Source organism: Athene cunicularia (genome assembly GCF_003259725.1).
Source record: "Athene cunicularia isolate RWA chromosome 12 unlocalized genomic scaffold, athCun1 chr12_part1, whole genome shotgun sequence".
In the NCBI taxonomy this organism is placed as follows: Eukaryota; Metazoa; Chordata; class Aves; order Strigiformes; family Strigidae; genus Athene; species Athene cunicularia.
Genome location: NW_020799116.1, coordinates 4,937,364 through 4,958,774, shown reverse-complemented (window position 1 = coordinate 4,958,774; position 21,411 = coordinate 4,937,364). Strand labels below are relative to the sequence as shown.

Below are 21,411 nucleotides of genomic sequence, written 5' to 3'. Positions count from 1 at the left end.
TAAAAGCCATTGCAGACCACCGTTTGCTGTGCCCAGAATCCTGTGATTAAAGTTTTTTTTTTAGTTGTTTTTTTTTTTAAAGGGAATAGCATAACCCACAAGGATTTCTCTGTGTTCTCAAGCCAACTGTGTCATCACAATGAGAACATTAATATAAATCCAATTTTATTATGTAAGAGGGAGGATTTTATTCACTGCTGAAAAAACAAAAAAGCTAGTTGTGAAAGAAAAGTGATTCTTCTGTTGGTGAATTCGTGGCAGGCTTCACTGCAGGCTAGGCTTTCTGCCACACCAGGGCTGCCCTCCCGTGAGTACAGACAGTTGGCTACAGCAGCCTCACCTCAGGTGCAATTGTACCATTTAGACACATCTCAACTTTAAATTCTTTATGTTAAAACCATCTAAATGTTAAATTGCATGAGATGTTCGGATGTTTCTAAATTGTGTCAGTGACATCATGGGGCTATCTTCTTCCATGGTTTCTGGTTCTTCTGGCACTCCCTTTGTATCAAAGTGTTTGTGTAGGAAGATGGGTGGTGCAGGACTGGTTATAGGATACTGCTTGTGTCAGCCAGGGTACTGCTGGTGGTCACTGCTTCCTTACACCAAATCTGTGAAACATAAGTGACTGAAAGCACTGCTGCTCTCTTCCTCCCTTAAAAAATTCTCAATGAGCTTAGCAGCATTTTACATACTGAAAATCTCACTCAACTGGTTATAAATTCCATAGATAAAATAGTAGGAAATGAGGAATACAGGAAAGCAGATTCGTGTGCATCTGTTAAAAACCTCTGTGGGGATTCAGTTGCATCTAATAAATATTTGATAGTTCCTAAATCATTTATGGCTCTGTCAGGGGTCATTTTACTTGTTTTAGATGAATAATTAAAAGGATAATTAGGAGGATGTACAATCTGAAATGTTCATCTAATTGTTCATTTTACAGTATTTCTTACACTGCTGAGCTGTGTGACACATGTTCCCATCACCTTCCCGTCTTCGCAGCATCCCCTCATTGCCAGTGATGTGGGGGCTTCCTTCCCTTCTATGTGCAGTACTGGAATAACCAAACATCACCTTACAGGGCTTCAGGAGCCACTGCTTTTATCCAATGATTTCTGTAGAGTGCACAGCAAGGAATCAACTCCCAGAGCCCACTAATTTAAAATACTATGTAATTGAGATTACAAAACCAAGGGAGGTGGTGCACAGCCACCACCATGGCAAGTGTGTGAGGCCATTTGCAGGATCAGGGCTGGAACTGTGTGCTCATAGTCTTTGTGAGAGCAAAAATAAACCTGGATGCAAAGCAGCTCTTCCCGTGCCTTAGCAGAGCAGCTCTAATGGTCAGGACCAGTCAGTGATGCACATCATGTAGGAAAAGTACTTAAACCCCCCAGTATCTCTGGCAGAAAATTTTAGTAGGTTTCTCTAAGCGGAAGGAGTTTTTAGAAGTTCTCAGTGACCTGAAAAGGGGTGAAGTGGCAATGTCTGCGTAGTGCTGGAGATGGTACTGCTCCCACGAGTGCTCTTCCCACAGGGCAGGTCGGGCTCGAAGAAGCCTCATCAGCCTCAGGCCCGGCTGACACCAGCTAACACTTAATTATAAGGTGGCACAAATGAAAACTACTAATGCAAATACAACTATGAGATGTGCTTATACTCTCCAAGTGATCTTTACCACTTGGGAACCAGCTACTATGGTGATGAAATCGAACCCACATTAGTGCCTTTGCCAGTGAAATCATGCACATTTCTAGTCAAGACAGGGGCTTAATGAATCCATTTCCATTTTCTGAATGAAACACTGTTTTCTGTACATTGCCTGCCCTTTACCTGATATAGGGGGGAAAAAAGAACAAGAAAGAGCAGAACAAATCTAAAGAGCAATAACCTCTTTACCTTTTAACATTTCAGAGCATAAAAATAACTAATTGTTCTATCCTAAAAAAAAATGTACTAGGTCCAATAGCAATAACAATAACCCAAGTAACACATTTCCTGCCAGTTAATGAGCGTCAAGGTTAAGGGCCTTTGGCTTTCCCTTGGACCCCTGTCTCTTTTAACCAGTCATTAATTGCTGAGAAATGCCCTCTACATCCGTCACCATTGCTTAAACAGATATTTAGTTTACTGTCTCTGTCAGTCTGTAACATGAAGGTCTCATGTGGCCATCTGCTCCAAGACTCTGCTGCCAAAATGCATCGCAATTTATGGCACAGCCTGCTTCTATGTTCTACCCACAAGCCAAAACATCCTACTTGGTTTGCTGCTCTACCACTTACCACCTTAAAAATTAATCCCAGGCAAGTTTCTTCAGAAGGTCAGAAAACCAAGAAAAGGAATGGGACTTGATAAAAGAAGGGAGGAGTTAAGAGCTCAGCAGAAGAGATCAGGGATGACAGCAAGGCAAAAAGAGTCTTCACGTTACCAGTAAAAGGCCGTAAGTTACCAAGAAAAGTGACAGTTACTGTTGCTCTGCGAAGCAATAACTTGTCAGCAAAAATCCATACCCCAATGGGTGAGGAAATCAAATATAGCGGCAGTGCTAAAATCACCAGCAGAGAAGACTGAAGATACAGTTTTCATTGCCAACTGCGTGGAGACTGGAAAATTTGCTGGCACGTTTCAGTTCAACATGGTTTCCTATTATATGTGCAGCAATATGTTCCTATTACACATACAGTACAGCATTAGCATCTTTCTTAGAAGAATAGCACCATCACTTTTTCGTGGTATTTCTAATTATGTTTATTGCTGGTTACTACAAACACCCCAATGCTACCAAAAGGGCAAGGTGCATAACATGAATAGATTAATTAAGCACCAAATTTCCATAGCATTCAACCTTGCCTGAACCTCATGTTGCTACAGAGGGCAACAAAGTCAGGATTTCTAAGCAGACAGGAGCATTTCTTAGTGAAGCTGGAAAAAACCCTCAGAAATGCATCAAAAACCCAAGCTATGCCTGGTGGTGGTTTATGTTAACTGGATTTGCTTTGCGGTGAAAGAAAACAGGATCACAGCCTGCCACTCCATCTCATCTGAGGGGCAATAACTCTCAACTCCTGCTAAGATCCTGAATTGCTGGAACTGGATCTGAAGCGCTTGCTGGTCTCCGGGCTGCGGCTCAGATCCAAAGTCCCCTGGAAGCAATGGGTGTATCTGAGGTCACGCTGTGTGCACAGCTGTGTTGCAAACTCCCGGAGCAGGTACATGCCCTGGGTTTTGCTAGCAGACCTCTGGCTAGGGACACATTCCATAAAGCACTTATAGGGATGCATGTCGAATGTTAATAAAGATAAAAACATACTTCCAATAAATAAAATTGAATTAATTAGTGGTTTAATCCAATTCCCTAAAAATATTTGACCTTGTCAAATGAAGAGGGTGGCCTTATAATTTCTGCTTTTTACATTTTTAGAATTAAAGAGTAATCAAATGCATGTGGCTTTGCATATAAATCAACCTTGACCCTTCAGTGAACTGTTTTGGTAAAAATAAGCAGTACTCTGACTGTTCTTTTCTCTAAAACCCAGAACAGACAGAGCAGAAGAGAATTCAGTTCAGTGAAGAACACAGTGCTATAATCATATCAGAAACACATTAATAAGCCCCCACTACTCTGAACAGTTATTGCTCTTTCTTCTCTAAAACCTTCCAATTTCTAAGACTTCCCCTTTCCTTCCCCCTGAGCCTTGCATCTCAGCATTCTTTTGGATTAGATGTTACAGCCTCCCAAAGCTGATAATTCAAGGTTACACCTTGAAACTCTTATACAGGCTTTTATTCTGAGGAACAACTGACTACCAGGAGAATTATTTTATATCGAGAACCTGAAAAAAAAAAAAAGCCTTAAAAAAAAAAAAACCAACCCAACTTAAAATCAATCTGCAGAACTAGTTTTGCACAGAATGCAGAGGCAGAGATAGGTGTCTGCTGCTGGAAAATCATATTTAAGACAGACAAAAAAAAAAAAAAAAGCAGCAAATTCCAAACAACAGAACAATGAAAAAGGAGGAGGGTGGAACATGGCTTGAATTTTTAATTGACTGCAGGCAGACGATGGAGACAAACAAAAAAAGAACATACCCGTTTTTCCTGTGTTTTTCATCCAAGTCTTGTTTGAAGATTCACTGTCAAAACCATCAAGTTGCAATTCTTGATACTCATCTCCAACATGGGCCTGATGATCTATGATGTCTATGGGAGACTGGTGAGACCCTCCGCACTTCTCGCTGGAAGTAACCCAGTGCTCGGGACCATAGGTACCTGTTAAAAATACCAGTGCCAATTAACATTCCAGGGGCTCAATAATTCTAGGCTAGGTATTTCTTAAAGAAGAGGATGAAGCACTTCAGCTCCCCAGATGACTCTATCGCAGTTACAGTTCTCGCATTTGAAAGAGGTTAAGATTTGTAAACTTATGGGGAGATTGAAATCCATTAGCTCTGAGCAGTACTCCAACTTTGCCTCTAGCAGTGATGAACAATGGCCTTTTTTAAAAAAAATTACTATTCTAGAAAACTATCTGCAATTCCCAAGTTCCCCTCGTGAGTATGTTATCAATTAGTGTGGTGTTTCAGCAACTTTCCTAAAGCTTCAGCCTTAATATATTACTATATAGTTTACCTTTTCACAGGAGACAAATAACGTAACATCTACCCATTAACTTGTGTTTATGCAATACTCTGCTTAGATAATATGATCTTTATTAATGATCTCAGTTTTTTTGGAGGTTTTGAAGGCAGAAAAGGTAAAAAGAAAGAATTAAGCTAAATGTATATTAGTAAATTTGGGGAAAAAAAAAAATACTCATGATAGGAGGACAATGACCTATCAAGAAAATACCAAAACTTTCTTTTGCTGCTCTTACATGAGTTTTCTGTTTTTCCTTGTTAGCACAGTCTGTTCTCATCTGATACAAACCACTCTCTCAAAACAAGTCAGTTCAAATATTAGCAGTAAATGAGAAGCTCCAAGGACTGACAGGCTGTGTCTTAAATATGTGGCTGTACCTGGGCACATCAGAGCCATCCATATTACATGACAGCCAGCCAAAAGCAAACACAGAGCTAAATCCTCTCACTTCTCCTCCCCTCCACACCCCTCTACTCTCTCTTTTTATTTAAAAAAATTTCAGGGAGTAGTTTTAAATTCTGAAAAGCAATACAAGCTCCTGTATTTTTTGAGCCCATTACAAGCCACTCTTCAAGGTCAGTAAGAGAAGAGCATGCTACAGCTGAGAAATGACACGAGCAGCCGCTGTCCCCAGCACGTCAGGGTCATCATAGGTTCAGCATAAACTACTAAAAAATACTTCAAAGCGCTAAGATACTCATTGTCATCCCAGCTGTCCACCCCCCTCACAAGGCACAGGAGGGGTGGTGCATCCTGCCCCTGTTCTGGAACTTTCACCAGCTCCAGATTACTTTTTGGTGTATGAACGGATCCTCAACCCCCAAACTGTTTAACTAAATTTCATGACAGGATTGTACCGGCGCTGCTGGGAGAAGAGAAGCAGCAGTCTCATGGCGTGGCAGTGGAGCTGCAAGAGGTAGTATGGCAAACCACCAACCAGTCAATCTGCCAGAGGCTGTCTGCCACAGCGCTAACTCACCCTGCCCCTTCTGCGAGGTTCTCTAGCACAAAGGGTCAATAAAAATAAGACATAAAAATAAAAGGTTTCAGGCAAAGACATGTCCTCACCAGCTCATACCAGCTCTAAATGCATTGTAACACCGGGGACCCTCAGCAACACATGCAGGAGGGTCTCCAGTGAATTTCAAATTTTTCTTTATGACCTCCCTCTCCAATTCATAAATTGTATTAATGGAGACTAAGAGATTATCTTCCTATGAGTGTAAACAGTGGTTTAAGCTCCTGAAATAACAGCACAGAGTTCTTGTAAAGCACTTTTCACTCACAGTTCTTGAAGTGCTTTACAGCAGGGATCAGCAACATTATTCTCATGTAAAGACAGGGAAATTGATAGCCTGAGAAGGGAAGCAATTTGCCCAAGCTCATCTACCAAAACCAAGTTACAACCCAGAGTTGAACTCTGCTCTCCTGAGACCCCTGATGTCATACCTGTATCCTACCTCCGAACTACACAGTCAGCAGGTCTGTTCGACAGGCAGACAGCAGTAAATGATGCACCAATATGCATTTATTACCCTTGCATCTGAGAGGCGTATGTAAATTCAATTAGTGCCGTCCAAACCCAGCAGTTGTGAAGGCCAGTTTCTTTGGCCCCTGGGTTTTAATCTGTCTAGTTGCAAAATGCATTCTTCCTATCTTCCCCTGGGCTAATGTAGGACACTTAATCAATAGCAAGATTCTGTGCTATGCTCATCACACACAAATGCTGTATGGTAACCAAAACAAGAAGAAAGCGTTTTACTTTCAATTACAATTAGGCAAAACTGCAGTGTCCTTTAAAAATCGTTTACATCATCTGCCCAGGTTAAAAATCAGTTTCGTTTATCTCATGGTTCAACTTGTATTGTCAGCAAAAGCCACTTCCAGTTAATTTCCCAATGTACCACAACCAAGGAGAACAGAATTATTAAAAACTCTACCTGGGGAAAACCAAACGTCTTCCGCTCAACCACAGATATTTTCCCTGAATCAGGATGCTCTTACTAATTGGTTTGCAGTGAATTAACTGGCAATTCAGATTTACTTTCCATATAAACTTGCATTTACTCCATGAAATTTGGGAATTTGCTTTAAAATGTTTAGGACTACACATAATCATCAAACCTGCCAGCTCTTGTTTTTTGGCTTTGTTATAATCATGGGGTGAGGTTTTCAGAAGCACTCTGCTCACAGAGGCTATCGCAGTGGTTTCAGCTGTGCATTCAAAAGGAGCTGTGCACTCAAATTTTTCTTTTTTAAGTATTTTGGTGTCAATGGGGACTTTTTCTTTTTTTTTTTTTTTAGAGTAAGCAGATTTATTTTAACATGGACCGTAGGGTTCCTTCCATGCATCTTGTCACAATGACTTTTTTTTTTTTTAAAATAAAGTACAGCCAGCTCTCAACCAATCTGCAGTGAAAACTGTCTTGTCAAAATGAATAAAATAAGCTATAAGGGTAAACAAACAAACAAACCAACCACTATGTTGAACTAAAACCTCAAGTGACTTCAGTACCTGGACTGACTCACTGAAATGTAACTTTACACAGACCTCTAAAGGCTTGTATAGCTTTGTATCATCTTAGGAAACATATAGTCAGTCTGGGGTTTTTTTAAATTAATTTAATTAGTTTGGATTAATTTAAGAGTAGTACATCTCCTTCTATAAATACAGTAGCTTCACTTGCTTCTAAACCCATAAGTTACAAAAAACCTCTAGCAGTATCTTCTCTCTTCATATCATAGTATTAGTTTACATGCATAAAATGTTTCCGTACTGGTATTGAATTATTAAAGAAAAATCTAATGCAGTGAAACTCAGCAATTCAAAACCCCAACTTAGTGCTGGTGCTGTGACTCCAAGTCTTGACATCCCAAATTACAGTCATAAGGCTAAGCTCTGATTTAGAGGTTCAAGACCTGCTAGTTAAAATCAGCACATGATTTTATAAACGACTAGGTTTTTCATTAATTTCTTTCAGAACTTTTTGATATGCAAATTATTACATGCAATATGACCTACACCATTATGGCAGCCGTTCTAGACAGAAATAGAGGCCATGACCCCAACATCTCCATTCCCAGCAGCACAGGACTGGGGCCATCCCAGATTTAACAATTAGCATGAAAAGGAGAAGGCGGGCTATGGGGGTGAGAAGAAAAATATTATTTTTGAGTTTGAAACCGAAGTAAATAAATTATATCCCCTAGCCAGAGAAAATAAGCTCAACAACCTATGAAATGTAATCAAGAATAGTGCAGGGGATTCATTTATTCACTGGTAGCCATCAGAAGGTTTAAGGCCTAACTGCCTGCTTTTTTTCCATGGACATTCAAGTGCAGTTTTAATTGAAACTGATCTTCCACTACAGATTTCAAATTAATTCTTCTTCCAAGTGTCTCATGCTCCAGACATCCTTGCCTTGCAAAAAAACCCTATATCATTAGAGGAGGAAATAGAACACTTTTTCTAAGCTTGCAGGTATTGATTACCTATTCCTTCCATCAAAGCACAATTGCCATTCTGCACTGTATAAATCTCTTCAGCGTTAGACACTTTATAAAGTACTGAGAATTATATCATTAATCATTTGCAGTTACACCTGTCTTGCTTTATTGAATTCTTTGTTTTTTAGAACTTTAAATAAATGCTTTTAAATAAAAACATGACACTAAATAAAGACTCTGTTTCACTTAAACCTAGTAAAAAAAATCCCTTCATTCTGCGTGTGACATTTACCCATCTGAAAGAGTAACTTACGGCTATTTTTATTTCATTTTTCCAACAGTAAGCATCGCGGCTTTAATGAAATAAAATTTGGAATGAATTTGAATTGGACTTTTAAGGGCTGACAAATAATGCAAACAACTTAAGAGCCCTCACCTGTGTTAATAAATACACTTTTCCACTAAGATGGTGGGAACAACCTGCAAGCAAAGGTAAACATCAGACAGCCCCACCCTGGAGCTGGAGTATTTGATGCAAGAGCAGCAACAGAAACAGAACGGACTGATAACATTTGGCATCTTCAGGTACTGAAGTCAGTGTCCTACCTCCAGGAAATCATGTGCTTGGGTCCAGCGACCAAGTGCACACACTAGGGAAGGAAGGCTAAATTCAACCCCCAGGTCAACCAAACGCTTGACAGCAAGATGAGATGGAGACTGGAGAATGTCTGAGTGATGGGATGGGGCTGGGGGCTAAGGAAAGCAGTGAGGAAAGGGAAGTTGGCCACAGTGATCCCCTGAGCATTCCAGAGATGCCCACCTCCTCCCAGCTGCCACAGAGTGTTTTTGTCCCACCACGCAGAGGTACACAGACACTTGCTCTGTCCCCCAGCTTGGGCTGGAACAAAGGATAGAGCCCCTCTCCACCGCAGCCCCACTGAAATCCTGCCCCACATCCACTTGCATCTCAGGGAGCTGCAGAGCCCATCGATCTCCCAGGGCTGGCGACCCCGCAAGTTCATTTTGGATGGCAGCCAGGTCTCTGGGGACCTGACCTCATCTCTGCTGAAATCAAAGGCAAAAGGGCCGCTAGCTTCCAGGGAGTGAAAGCAGAGCTGAGGTCAGGAACCTCAGCAACACCGTGGCTTCTTAAACACGACGTTTCAAACAACACATAACACCAGAGATGTTATCACTCATCCTCATCTGAAATTACTTGATGCTTCCTAGATGGATTCTACATTCTTTTCTCATGCAAAATATTCCTGTCAATGACTGCAGTATCTTTCATAGTTTTTTTTAATACACAGGCTGCTCTTTAAATAGAATCCAAGATTACTTTTTTCTTCTTTTTACTGTACAATCAAAACAATGAGCAGTCTTCATTAATGAAGAACCATTAAAATAATGTATTCTGCCAAAATCTAATTAAAGCTTATATAAAAACTTCCACTTAAAAAAAATTTTAAATATATTTATTTTTCTTCCACAATCTTCTGTTTAAAACTTCTCATTAAAAACACTGGCACCTCCTTGATTATAAATCATTTTCCAAATAATGCATCAGCTAATCTGATACAGTCTGGTGTGTAACACACATGCCTTTACACAACATCCAGATATAGTCTAACAGACATTAGCAATTTTTGAGTAATGTGATCTTGATTATTCACAAGTTGGGAAAGAGGTAGAAATACCAACAGTTGGATTTTTAAAATTTCACTCGTTTTTAACATTTTCACAAAAATCTGACTTTAAATCCCAGGCCTGTCATGCAAAGAACTAGTTTAGGGGGGTTAATTTTGGAGGATCTTTATTATTTGTTCTTACTGTTTTGTTTTGTTTTTTTTTTTTTTAATAAAATGCTCTTAGACAAATTTTTGTCTATATCTGATGACTCTTAATATTCGAGTGAAAATGGTAGTAATGATTGCGAAGCAACCAAAACCCCTCATTTCTGCAATTAAAGCAAATTAGCTTGGTCACTTCACGGGGACATCCTATCCCATCATGTTAATATGGAAGATCATTTGCCCATGATTATATCCAAGGCAGATATTTACAGAGCCGTAAGAAAAAGGACACTGCAGAAAGGCTTATATCCCTCACCCTTTTCTAGCCCTACTTTGTCCACATTTGCCCCACATGCAGATGGCTCTTACTGCTCACTTGCACAGTCATTTTTTTAACACCAGAAGAAGCTACACTCATATGAAGACATGACCTATACTAGAGGCAGCATGTTCATGTAAAGTAGCAAAAGCTCGTTTCTTGCTGGGTTGGAAGTATGTGAGATCAGCTCATCCATAACAGGGCAAAAGATCTGATAAGCAGTGGCTTGGTATCTTCTTGGTTGACAGTGGTATTTGGTCAAGTATGTTAGTGATGCCAGCCTCTAGCATCTACCACACCTTGCCTTCCTGCCTAAAGCACAAGCAACAAAATCACAAAGGATTCAATTTCTTAAAAGCCAGATCTCACTTAAAAGTCAATGGGGACACCCTCTGACATGGAATTTCCAAAAGCGTCGTGCTGTTTTAGAAACGTGGCAGTATTGTGTCGTTCAGCACAAGTGGGTGTAATAGGGAAAACTCCAGGCTTCTCTTATGGCGAAATCCAACCAGTTATTAAGGATGCATGGAATGAAAAAGCATTTCCCTTCACACAAAAACCTCTGAACCTTTGCTTGCACAGCTCTGGCTGGGTAGCTTAACTTAAATGACCACAGCAGGTAAGAACCTCTGCAAGTTTCACAGGCTCTGGATAAATAGGGGTGCTTTAGTTTGCATAGACTGGCAGCTATGACCTGCCCAACCATCTCAGCGTTTAACTGAGCAACACTAAAGATGTGAATCTCTACCTCTGAGTCCCTGTCATACTTGAACTGCTCCATCATGAGCCAAATCTCACGAAACACTGAAAAGAAATGTCACCACCAGTAAACAAAACTGGTTCATTTTTTCACACCGAGAAAGGAGCAAGGAAGTGGTGCCCTTGCTCAGCTACAAAGCAATGAGCTTCAATGGCAGGCTGAATTTTCAAACAGGAAAAAATTGTTTAAAACAACCAAATATCAGTGAAATTCACAACGGAACTGAATGCATTTTAAGTTCCTTCAAAAATCTCAGTCTGTGGCTTCTCTCTTATCTGGGACAAAATATTGAAACTGTTACTTGATGTCATAAACCAAGACCTCATCATCACTTTTTGCCATTTAAAAGCAACTGTATCAGCAAGTCTATGAAAGCACTGGAGAAGGTGCTTACACCATGTGAGTTATGACAGAAGACAAGGCACGTACTGCAGATCCAGACTGGTTGAAAAATCAGCTTCCCTTCACCCTCTCCTCTCACCTCCAGTTCCCTCCTAGGAAGAAGAAATAAAGTGAACCTCGTAGGATGAAACCTAAAGACTGCATTTAGATATAAGGCAGAAAAGAATGATTTGAATGACATATCTCTTGCTGAGTGATTTACCACGAGGCTGCAGGAATACAGGTATAAAAATCCCTGAGAGCCTTGATGAAAATCAGTGGCATCTTTCAAGGGGCCTTTCCATTGCAGAGAAAGCAATCAGGTTGTTGAATCATTATATTAGGGGGAAAAGTTGCTGAAATTACACTGTCTTGCTCTGTAACGATGGCATACCAAAATCAAAGAGATGGAGAAGGAGAGCCTGTAGTTAGAGTTCACAGTGCTGTTCTGAACAAAGATTTCAGGATTTCCTACCCTGAGGGAAAAGGGCTTTTCATTTTATTATTCTCTATCATCAGTCTGTTTAACATGAGACACTCATGCTTGCAGAAAATTCCAATTTGCTTGAAAAATGAAACCAAATACCAAGAGCAAGATCCTGAAGAGCTTGCTGAGACCCAAACAGGTCTAAGCACCATCCAGTCTGCAAGCTCAGTACAGAACAGAGTGTGCAAGACATGTGAGAGTCATAAACAGCCAAGGACAGTTTTTCGGAGAACTGAAAGAAGCTCAAAGAAATTTTTCCCAAGAACAATCTCTGATAAGAGATATCTTAACCGGCAGTTGTTGGAACAAACACAAATACAGGAAGATGGAACAAAAAGGGTTTGGATTCTGATAACCTTTGAGCCACTGCTAGTAGCAACATCAGAAGCACCAATGACTCCTTTCTGCACCAATGCCACCACACCTAGAGAAATGCCCAGCCCTGGGGCTGTAAAAGCAAAGCTGATCTTCAAAACTGATTTTGTCAGCAATACTGTCTCACTGCTAAAATGTAGCAGATACAAAGAAAGGCTTTAAATCATGCTCCTAAATATAAACTATCCTATAATGCCTGCAGCTTTTAAACCTGAAGACAGAGTGAGGTGCATGTTCTCCTTAAAATTTCATACCCACAGATGCTACAATTATTGCTGGATTCTTTAATTAAACCTTCTAACCTTCAATTATCTTTGGCAAAATTTTTATTGTGTATGTCTTCAAAACCTCTGTATTCCTTAGTATATATGTGAACATCTGTATTACACAGTCACAGAGTGGTTTTTTAAATATATATCCCCATGCACACATATACATACATTCTGCATCCTAATTTTCTTCCTCAAAAAAATACGAAGCTGCCATGAATCTTGTATGAAGCTCCCACTGTACCTATCAACCTGCCAGCAGCACAAATGTATGATAAATGTCCAACAGCAGGAAACACCAGGACCTTAAGACAAATGTTGCAGGAAGCTCACGATAAAGTGGAATAAGTGTAGTTACTAAGACAAGCTTTTTCCATAAACATTTCAAGTTTTAGCATTTGTGAGCTGAATAATTTACCACCACACAAAAGTGAAAATGGTACGAAGTTTAGCTGTGCTGGCAAAGTAGTTCGGGGGTTCTTAAGGGGTGTCTCACGCAATAAACTCTTGATAGACACAATTAATGAGCTGTTGAGTTTTCTAAGTCTAATACTTCAAAAAGACTTATATTAAGCACAGAGCACAACAATATCAATGAAATTATCATGCAGAACTCACTGAGTGGGAGGATAAATTGTGGTGTAGAAGGTGCCTGCAGGTGGCAAGTGACTGAGACAATATACATCTACATCCTCTGTTTTTTTTATAATTTTCTGTATTTTTAATAAATGTCTCTGACATCTCACACCATTCATTTCATAACTGTCTGAGGCCTTTTTAAAACTGCTCACCTCTGAGCTGCGTATAATAAACGAGGTGATAACTTACAATATAGGGAGAAAACAGGAGATTAATTTATATGAAGACATTGTAAATTAACTTTCTTCTATTCCTATACTAGTTGAATAAAGCTCCATGAAGGCTAAGGACAGACATAAAAATAGATTTTTTCCTAGATATAATTTTAAAAAGTATAAATCCTAATGGAAATTACTGAATGAAGATGTATTATGAATCAATGCAGTAGCTCAACGACAGCACTTTGTGTTTCTCGGAGGAAGACATCCATTTCAGTAGTAAGTGCCTCGGACAGGGCACGGGTGCCTTGGACAGGTCACGTCTGGGACAACTTTCTCTGCTGAAGGGTCTCTCTCTCACTGTCCTTTTTGTCTTTACAGGGTAATAGCTGTATAATGCTGGACCTTGACAGCAGAAATTCTTATCTCGCTGTAGTGCCCAGATAGTGCAAAAGGAAGAGGGGGTTCATTCTTCCGTGTACACAGCAGCAAACAGTTCCTGCCTTGACAAGCTGACAACTGAACGACGTTAAGACAGAGCTGCAAGCAACCCAACACGAAGCACCTCAAATTTGAAAACATGCAGCCCTCCTGGGCTAACCTTCCCTATTTTGTAACAATCTTGCTTCATGCTCTCATCTCCACAGCCACCTCCCTGAGCCATGTAACCCACTAGCACAACAGAAAGGCAATCAACCTTCCCATAGGACAGAAAAGAAACACCAATTTTTTCAAAGAGCAAGGATAAAAAGAAGAAATGAGTCTGGTGTTTCATGGAAGTAAACATGAAAAGAAGTAGAAGCACACATAATGCTGAAGTAAACTGTGGTTCCATCTGGGCTGTTCCAAAGAGAAAGCACAGCATGAATAAAGCTCTAAGAAAATACAACCAAGGAAATAAGAGGAAGAAACTGGGCAGGAAACTTTCCCACCCAAGAGTTGTTAAAAGGCAGATGGAAGCCTGGGGGGCTTCAAGACGACTTTGTTGAAAGAAGAGGAAGGAAGAGGATCTGAATTTGGCTTGGTGCTGATTACAGCATCCCTTGCCAACACCCAGAGCAGGCAAAAGCCAGGAGGCAGAGCAGACAGCTTGCTGCTCTGTGCCTGTGACCTTACCGCTGGATTGTGTGCGTGATGGCCCAGCCCCAACTGAGACCAGGCAGCACCTTGGGAGCAACTGCTGAGCTGAAACTGTGATTAGAGACCCCTCAGGCTGCAGGAGGAGTGAGGCAAGAGGAAAAGCTGCAAGAACAGGCATGGTGGGCTAAGGGACCCTTTTATGGGGGTGTTTTGTCTTTAAACCAGAGATCTTGGCTTGTTTGAGCGCTTGACTGAGACCCTGCTGAAGCATCAACGCTCCCGTGCTGCTGAACCTGCCCAGCAGCTCAGAGATGAACGCTGAATGACAGTGACCGTAATAAGCCGTGACATTTAAGTCATGAAATCTCAAAATCCCATCTTGCTTCTCTGTATCCTTCCTACCACCAGGAGCTACACGCTCCATTTCATTCCCTTCCTTTATAAAGGAAGAAGTTCACCTGTCTCATCAGAGCGTCTGCAAGGATTGCTCAAAACTTGGGGAGAGCTGCAGAGATAAAAAGCACAGTAACTGTACAAGACTTAACTGTCCCGCTACAGACCTTGGTGCCAGGCTGCCTGCAAATGCATTTAGAAAAAACAGTTCTAATTATTTCTCAAAGCACCACAGACTTGAATCCTACTACTTCTAACATGTACCCTTAATAGCCTTGATCTCACCAAAGAAACTGCTAACGTAAATGATGCCTCACTGTAACTTAATTACCTCCAATTTAGGTGGGTACAGGAACAGAAAGTACCTTTTCCTGATTCCCATCTGTTCCTCGTAACTAACCAAAGGAGCCTTCCCCAGAGCTCTGTCTCTGAAAGCCAGCACGAAGAAAAAAAAAAAAAAAAAAAAAGGAAAGAAAGGAAAAAATGGTATATTTTTATTGAATTTTTGCAGGATGCAGGTTAATAAAACACCCACAGAGAGCACAGAGCAATATAGAAAGGGAATAAAGGGAGGGAGGGCTGATATCAATAAAGCCTATCCAGAGGCACTGGTGGAGTGAAAACACTCATGATTTCAAAGAAACCTGCTACAAAAATGATATTCACTTGTTGCTTTGGCTCAGATTTAAAATTTACAAAAACCAAAGTGTCCTAAGCAGAGGGTGGCTTCAAAAATAAAATCAGGAAGAGAAAATTATCTGTTGCTGAAACACATCACCGTCACCTTTCCAATAACCTCTTTTTGATCCTAACCTGATCAGGAGACAGCTACCATACTAGGACCATACTATTTAATTATATCACAGGCAACACTGCAGTCGCCGAAATCGCTCATTAAATCTTGACAAACCCTGGCTTTACTAAGATATTTCATTTTTAGGTGAAAATCAACTCTTGCCCAACTAAGTTCTTAATGGCATCCTTGTTACAACAGCCTTCTCAATCCAGCTGTCCCTTTCACTAATATGCACCACTAAAATAGCTCCCAGGAGAGCTTCTGGGAGATTGCCAGCTTTTACTTAACAACACATCATGAACCCTGCCCTCAGCTTCCATTAACATTCAGTCTATGTTTCTACCATTAATTTAAGAGCATCAGGAGTAGGAATAAATAGGAAGACCATAAGCAGCCACAGCGTCCAGCCTGAGGTACTCTAGCAGACAGCATGCTGCTTCTGTAGCTGACAGAGAACACTTACAACTGTTTTCATCATTTTTGTTCCATATCTGCCATTTCCAGTATGTTATGCTAAATGGTTTAAACCAGGGGTTCTCAAACTTCCCTTCACCATAGACCCCCTTTAAATATCTTTTGTGGCCATGGACCACCAAGATATAATTCATTTATAGCAATAGACTGCATCTAATATCTATTTCAATTTTCTCATGAAAGGTCTTCAAATTTGTAGAGAAGAGGAAAGAAGTTAATCTGTTAATGCACACACTCCTATTACTATACCTTTATAGCAGTGATTCCCGCTTGCCACGGGCCAGACCAAATGTTTCTGGGCTGGATGTTCCCCACCCCTGCTTTAAGCCTTTGCAGACCCCCTGTGATGACACTGCAGCCTCCCAGGGGTCCATGGACCACAGGTTGAGAACCACTGGCTTAAACTATTCAAAATCAGCTTTAGTTTTCCAAATAGGAAAGTCCAGAGTTTAAAAAAACCCAAACCAACACAAAGCCATAACAAGAAAAAAAAACCCAAACAAAACAAAACACCAAAAAACCACAACCACGAACAAACCAAAGTCATAAACAGGACCTAATGTTCCTAAGGTGGATCTTATTCCACCACATCCCTCCTGCCTGGATGAGTTCTAGGTAGAAGTGTGTTAGTGCTGGAGGAGAGCACTGGCAGCAGGCCGGCTCCTGTCCCGCTGTCCCCTGGCCAGGGCAAGCAGAGGCTCTTTCCTCTTGCCAGCGTTGCCCTGCAGTGGGTAACCTGCACGCAAACGGCTGAGCAGCTGCTGCGGGGAAAAACCAGCTGCTGCGGGGAGCTGGCAGCAAAGCGACTGCTGTGATGGATGGAGTCGGGGCGAGTGGTGCAGGAGATTTCACTCCCACAGTACCAGCAGTACACATTCGAACACTGAGTTAAATGATTTTTTTTATTTATTTATTTTTTTTTTAAAAAAAAAAAAGCTGGGATACATGTTAGTTCCTCCAGCACTGCACGAACATTTCGTTTAGGGACGGTCACCCCAGAGTGCAGCTTGCAGGCTTTGGGCCACAGCTCGTCACTGGGATAAATTTTCCTCAGGGCAAGGTAAGAGCATCACCTGTCCCTTCACCTCCCTGCCTGCAGCTCACACAGCTGCCTACTCCCTCCCGTGGGAGCATCTTCTCCTCCTGCCACCGAGGATGCTCAGGAGCGAGGCGGCGGCTCTCGCACAGCACTCCCCACCCCTCTCGGCCCGACGGGAGGAAGGCAGCAGCCGGCTCTGAACGTGCTTCCCTGTGCTGTGTAGTCACAGCGGCATTTGGGCAGCCCACGGTGACATATACCATAAAATAGAATCTGGAGTGTATCATTTAACTGTGAAATCTGTAAGATGCTGGATTTATATGGTGTCTGCAGAGCACATTAGAAGATCATCATCATCACGTCTTTTCAAGACAGCCATAATTATTCAGGCTGCTATTCTATCTCACCCGTGCTTTTGAAAAACTATTTAATATTAGCAAACCCTCACTAAAACCAATGTTTTGGTTGAGGGACTAATCTTCATATCAGTACACAGCCATACCTGGTCTTATCTACATTACCAATTCCCTGCTGATTGAGCGGATTCATTAACAACACAATCTCTGGCGACCGAAATGAAGTCTCATTCTTTGTATCACTGGTGCCTTGCTGTTTGCTTTTCCTTCACAGTATGCACACAAGTAATTAACTTACTATGCTCCGCTAGCTCCTGACACATTACTTGGCATAGAAAAATTCACCAGCAGGTAGTTAAGCATGCAAAATATTTTCAGTCAAATGAACTTCATAACAAAGCGCTACTTAGAAGAAATGCGGCTCTTTCTGATACAACACTAACACGCACCATACTGCCCGTACTAACAGGAGCTTCTCAAGTGGTAAGAAGAAACACATCATTTTTATCAATTCTGCTCAATATTTAGGAAGTTTCTTTAGGGGGAAAAACTGGCAAGCGGTAACGATGTCCACTGAAAGGATGAGCACTGAGATCAACTGGAGTGGTCCTTGTGAAAGTCTGACATAACAAAGACAGACACAAGATCCATACTGTATAGAAGAAAAATGGGGAAAAACCCAAAGCAGGGAAGAGATTCACTTCAGTGCATCATTACTGAGATTACTGGTGTCTGGAAGTACAAAAGAACAGTGCATTTCAACTTTTATATCAAATAAAAAAAAGGTAATTTGGTATTCTGAGCATAGCGTGCTTTTAGGACTAGTTCAATGACAGTGAAAACTCCCTAAAAACATGGAATTTATTATACACCCCACCTAAAAGACTCCACCCAGTAACATGACTTCAAATACACAAGTCACGGAAGTAATGTCAAGAGATAAAACTGAAGTAAAGTTACTCCTGTACTTACCGATCTGCTGGCTGAAAGGTTATGGTACAAACGGACGGCTCGGTGCAGGAGCAGTGCAGGGATACTGGGCTGACCCCAGTGCATACTGGCAAGATGAAACCTGAAAGGCCGTCTCTGCCTGAAATGACAGGACTGGCACTGACTTGGATAACACCAGGACCTTCCCTTGGGAATACAGGCACCAGAGCCTTTGTGGAGTGCTCCTTTGATCTAAACACGCTCTAAACTATGACTTTAATTACCTTAATATTTTCTTGGTACCACAGACCAAGAAGCATGTGATCTTCATGCCACGCTGGCGTAGCCTGAGTGTTGTACAAAACAACAACACTTGCTCTATACTGTCCCAGTCCTTACTTTAAAACAAAAGTAGCTGCAACTCAAAAATGTATGCAAAAATACTTGGAAAAAAAAGCAAGAACTTAACCAGGATAAAGACGCGTTCACAGTATTACTAATCCCAACTTTGACCTTTTGTGACAAGTTCTTGCTCAGAAGTTCTATGACTCTGTTGACCTGAACCACTGGAAATTCTGATCTCAAAATTTCCTTCATACACAAGGAAAAATCCTTCTGAAGTCCTGGAAAATGAAACTTTTCTTTTGCTCAGTTCTGTCCAGAAGACATTTGTTCCTTTCCCCTTCATCTGCCACAAGGCATGTACCCCTGCCAAACTTCGACTGTTGTTTTGACTCATTTGGTCACAGAAGTTAGTTCCTCATGTTCCATCGCAGCAATTTTTGCTTGTTACAAAAGAAATAGATCTGCGGAGGACAGAATTCACCGTGATTTGTGTATAGCATTTTCCTCTATTCTTGCACTGCTTTCAACTCGTCTCATTTAAATATAGCTCCTGTCATACCCATCATTTTCAGTTCACCTGTTATGCAGAACCACACACTCCACCTCCAACAGAGCAGTCTTTGCCTTGGCTGCATAGTTTATACAGATTCTCTACTCCAGGCCTGTAATCCTTATTCATTTACAAACTAGATGTTCCTTAAACATTATTGCCATTTGCTTGACAGGCATATTAATACATGGAATAGAAACCAGTTTTTCTTATTTCTAATTTTCACCAAAAATGAACTACCTCACTTAATAACCACCAGCATCTTTGATAGTTACTCAGGTTTGTAAACAGCTCAATACATCAAGAAAAACCTTGTTATATCTCCAAAAGGCTGTTGAAACTTGCTGTGTTCCAGGGGAAGGAATCTCAGGTTTTGTTTGGATTTCCACACTTACAGTATCAGTACAAAGTAACAGATTTTCGTGCCAGAAGAAACAGTTGGATAACACATACTGACATGACGAGCATGAGTCATTACACTTCATGAAGTTACCTCTCTACAAAGCCTTAAAAACAGTTTTCACCTCATTCAGACAGGTATTTGGTGTCGAAGAAATCAAGACTTGAGAAGTCACTGTGTGGGGGTTTTTTTGTTTGTGGTTTTTTTTTTTTTAAAGATTGTTTCAGTGTGTAAGTGCTCTTCAAGTTTCAATCTGCAGCTTACTTGTAATGTCAGCTCATCAGGTTTCCAGACCAATCTTTATTTTCCTTCTAGTGGTAGAGTGCCAGAGGTCTTTAGAAGACAGTGTTTTCCCTTTACGGAGATGCACACTTCTCAAGGGACTTACCCACACGTTTGCAAAGAGTCTTGATGAGTAAATCCAGCTGAGGCTGGACAACTTACTCCCGGGAGAAGGTCATACACGGATACTGAACTATCATCCAGTGAGGAAGTCAGCCAGGCTGGAAATTCAGTGAAAACACTGACCAGACCGAAGCAGAGCACGCCACTACCTTAGTCAGAGAATCTTCCTTGGATCAAAGATGAGTAAAGGAATCCTGTCCCTCCTAAATCACAGATACTCTCCAAAAGCCTAGACTTTTCCTTTTGGCTCTGATGGAACTTGCCAATAGACTTAGAGATGCCAAAAAGCAATGGAGGAGGGAAACAGATAAACAGATCCAGACTAAATACCACTTACAAATATTCACAGAAGATCTTTTTTTCCTTTAGGTCAACCTTTAATAGTTTCACCTACAAAAAATCCAGATGTCAGTTAAGCTGTGGGGGTGAGATCACTTCCTACTAAGCTAAGCAATGCCACCCCATTGCACTTGTCTGTATTCTTGTCTTATCTACACGGAAGCCAAGAACTTTTTGAGGAACAGACTGACATATTGTTTTTGTTTTGTTCAGAGTAAAAGACAAAATAGATTTCAAACCATGACTGGAATTTCTTGCCAGTACAAATCTATAAGAATGAGTTAAGAGTATTCTGAGTATTCTAAAGTAATCGCAGAAGCAGTGTTTGGGAACATGGACCAAAATAAGTAATTAAACACAACCTTCCTGATTATAGAGCATGTCTTAGATAATTTAATGCTTTTATTAAAGCTGTATTGGTTGACTTGAGAGACTGCAGTCTTGGTCTCATGAGAATGAATTATGTCCAGCTTTTTAAACTATAAAAGTTTTCAGGCTCTATGGCTTCAGAGAAAAATTTGAAAACACAAAAGAAGAAAGGTCTAGGAGCCAGAAGGCAAACATGAACCTTAAAATTACTATCTTTTTTCAATCTTCCCTGATTTGTTTTGGTTGGTCTCATTACTTTTGAGCAACTGGTCCTGGCAGTACTCCAGTGTACCTGAGTTTATTGACAAATACCAAACAGAACCTAATGCCAGGGGAAATAACAGAAACCAAAACCATCAATATCAAGAGCTGGGCTAATGCACATGATCCACAAGGTGCCCAAAGCCACTCTTCAGTATCTGCCTCAGAGCCATTGCCATTGTCTTCATAAACAAAAGGGCGAAAAAACACACACTGATATACACTTCAGGATGTGATATACACTTCAGACGACACCTATATACTTCATACCACCTAGCAAGAAAAGAGGTGTTGGTTTTTTTTTTCTGGTAAAATCAGATTTATTTATGTCTTTTCCAGGCCTTTTTTTTAAAAAAAAAAACAAAACAAAACAAATATTCTAGCAGCACCTATTACGCTCCTGTT

The 21,411-nt window shown here is 40.8% G+C and overlaps 1 protein-coding gene across 1 annotated transcript in view; it reads right to left on the bottom strand.

The window, feature by feature from the left end:
* Positions 1-21,411, bottom strand: part of PTPRG (protein tyrosine phosphatase, receptor type G) — a 318,991-nt gene that overhangs the window by 186,859 nt on the left and 110,721 nt on the right. Inside the window, exon 2 of the mRNA XM_026857419.1 lies at positions 4,093-4,272. Coding sequence (XP_026713220.1) covers positions 4,093-4,114 — 22 coding nt within the window. The 5' untranslated portion in view covers positions 4,115-4,272. The remainder of the gene's footprint in view (positions 1-4,092; positions 4,273-21,411) is intronic.